This window comes from Camponotus vicinus, unplaced genomic scaffold (assembly GCF_025532165.1).
Source record: "Camponotus vicinus isolate PSW18456_S1 unplaced genomic scaffold, iyCamVici1.0 SCAF_11, whole genome shotgun sequence".
In the NCBI taxonomy this organism is placed as follows: Eukaryota; Metazoa; Arthropoda; class Insecta; order Hymenoptera; family Formicidae; genus Camponotus; species Camponotus vicinus.
Window position 1 is genome coordinate 1,902,066 of NW_028141947.1, and position 1,264 is coordinate 1,903,329.

The following is a 1,264-nucleotide window of genomic DNA, read 5'->3' on the forward strand; positions in this document are numbered from 1 at the left end:
GTCTGATATAAAGAAAGCGTTTTTACAGATAATTGTAAACAAGGCGGACCGGGATTATCTCCGTTTCTTTTGGATCGTAGGCGGTAAAAGGATAGTTTCCCGTCATTGTCGAGTAGTATTCGGTCTAGCCTGCAGCCCATTTATATTAGCAGCGATCATTGAGCTCCATTTATCGACATTCTTAACAAACATTGACGCGAATAAAAAATCAGCGGAAAAATTAAAAGAATCGTTCTATGTCGACAATTATGTCACCAGTGTAGATTCGGAAGAAGAATGAAGAACGTTTATATCAGAATCCACGACGATAATGAAAACGGGCGGTTTTGAACTTCGTGGCTGGGAAAGTTCACATGATTCGAGAGCTAGCGAAACAACACTCGTTTTGGGAATTTTATGGAACAAAAACAAAGACACTATTTCGGTCAATCCGTCAGTGTTGAATTTGAATATTTCAAGCGTTATAACGAAAAGAGTAATTTTGTCCGCAACGCACAAAATTTTCGATCCTATCGGCTTTACGTGTTCCATATCGTTGTTGCCTAAATTATTGCTTAAAGAATTATGGACGGAAAAGAAAGATTGGGACACAAAGGTCGCGGATAATCAAGCAAGTAAATTCGTGAACTGGGTAAACGAGTTACCTTTATCGAATCGAATCGACATCCCGCGAAAACTCGGCAGGGATGATTTAACATTACATACGTCGTTTTGCGACGCCAGCGGTTCGGCTTATGCAGCAGCTGTTTTCGCGAGAATGGAATATGAGAGCGCAGTAAACGTTACACTTTTGAGTGCGAGATCTCGCATAGCTCCCGAAAAAGCTACAATTCCGCGTCTCGAATTGATGGCGGCCACAATAGCGGTCAGACTTACAACCTCTGTTATTAAGTCTTTAACGCGAAAGAGTTCTAGAACGACGTTTTAGTTAGACCGACTCGACTACAGTGTTGGCGTGGATCAAACGCGACATGCAATGGGGAACGTTCGTTCGGAACAGAATAAAAGAAATACGCGAGTTCAGTAGACAAGAGGAATGGAAATATGTACCCGAGGATTTAAATCCTGCGGATCTTCCGTCGCGTGATTGAAGTCCCGCTCAGCTAGTACGATCTGAGTGGTGGTTAGGCCCCTCATGGTTTTATAAGCCAGATATAGATTGGTCCAAAGGAAAGGGCGACTTTGTCGAAGAAGAAATAAATAGAGAAATTAAAAAGTCGGCTTTAGTATATACAATTAGCACGGAATCTACTACCGTTTAAAG

General features: G+C 41.8%; 1 protein-coding gene across 1 annotated transcript; it reads left to right on the forward strand.

Moving 5' to 3' along the window:
- Positions 1 to 310: 310 nt before the first annotated feature.
- On the forward strand, positions 311 to 928 carry LOC145961733 (uncharacterized). The gene has a single exon (XM_083082188.1). The coding sequence runs from the start codon at positions 311 to 313 to the stop codon at positions 926 to 928; it is 618 nt and encodes a 205-aa protein (XP_082938314.1).
- Positions 929 to 1,264: the final 336 nt, after the last annotated feature.